The following is a 671-nucleotide window of genomic DNA, read 5'->3' as shown; positions in this document are numbered from 1 at the left end:
AATTTAGGCATTTCAAATTTTCTTCCTTTTCCTGCAGGTCCTTCAACATCTACATCTCCTCCAGCTCCTCCTCCTGGAAGAGAGATATCTATAGAGGGCATGTGAATCTTTCCACCCTTGATATTGGGGCCTTCAACATTGATTTCACCTCCTGATGGTTTTAATTTAGGCAAGGAAACATCAAATTTAGGCATTTCAAATTTTCTTCCTTTTCCTGCAGGTCCTTCAACATCTACATCTCCTCCAGCTCCTCCTCCTGGAAGAGAGATATCTATAGAGGGCATGTGAATCTTTCCACCCTTGATATTGGGGCCTTCAACATTGATTTCACCTCCTGATGGTTTTAATTTAGGCAAGGAAATATCAAATTTAGGCATTTCAAATTTTCTTCCTTTTCCTGCATGTCCTTCAACATCTACATCTCCTCCTGCTCCTCCTCCTGGCAGAGAGATATCAATAGTGGGCATGTGAAACTTTCCACCCTTGATATCGGGACCTTCAATGTCCAATTCACCTCTTGATGGTTTTATTTTAGGCAAGGAAACATCAAATTTAGGCAGTTCAAATTTTATTCCCTTTCCTGCAGGTCCTTCAACATCTGCATCTCCTCCTGCTCCTCCTCCAGGAAGAGAGATATCTATAGAGGGCATGTGAAACTTTCCACCCTTGAT

At 41.9% G+C, this 671-nt stretch overlaps 1 protein-coding gene and 1 long non-coding RNA gene across 5 annotated transcripts in view; one reads left to right on the top strand and one right to left on the bottom strand.

Annotated features, from left to right (window-relative positions):
* LOC107692500 (neuroblast differentiation-associated protein AHNAK-like) overlaps positions 1 to 671 on the bottom strand; it is a 30317-nt gene that overhangs the window by 10694 nt on the left and 18952 nt on the right. For all 4 annotated transcript variants that reach the window (XM_016491585.1, XM_016491586.1, XM_016491588.1 and 1 more), the window contains one exon: positions 149 to 514. In XM_016491585.1, the coding sequence (XP_016347071.1) occupies positions 149 to 514 (366 nt within the window). The remainder of the gene's footprint in view (positions 1 to 148; positions 515 to 671) is intronic.
* LOC107692502 (uncharacterized) overlaps positions 1 to 671 on the top strand; it is a 24978-nt gene that overhangs the window by 18444 nt on the left and 5863 nt on the right. The window lies entirely within an intron of this gene.

Source organism: Sinocyclocheilus anshuiensis, unplaced genomic scaffold (genome assembly GCF_001515605.1).
Source record: "Sinocyclocheilus anshuiensis isolate Anshui unplaced genomic scaffold, SAMN03320099.WGS_v1.1 scaffold1082, whole genome shotgun sequence".
Classification (NCBI taxonomy): domain Eukaryota; kingdom Metazoa; phylum Chordata; class Actinopteri; order Cypriniformes; family Cyprinidae; genus Sinocyclocheilus; species Sinocyclocheilus anshuiensis.
This window is presented reverse-complemented; position numbering and strand designations above follow the sequence as displayed.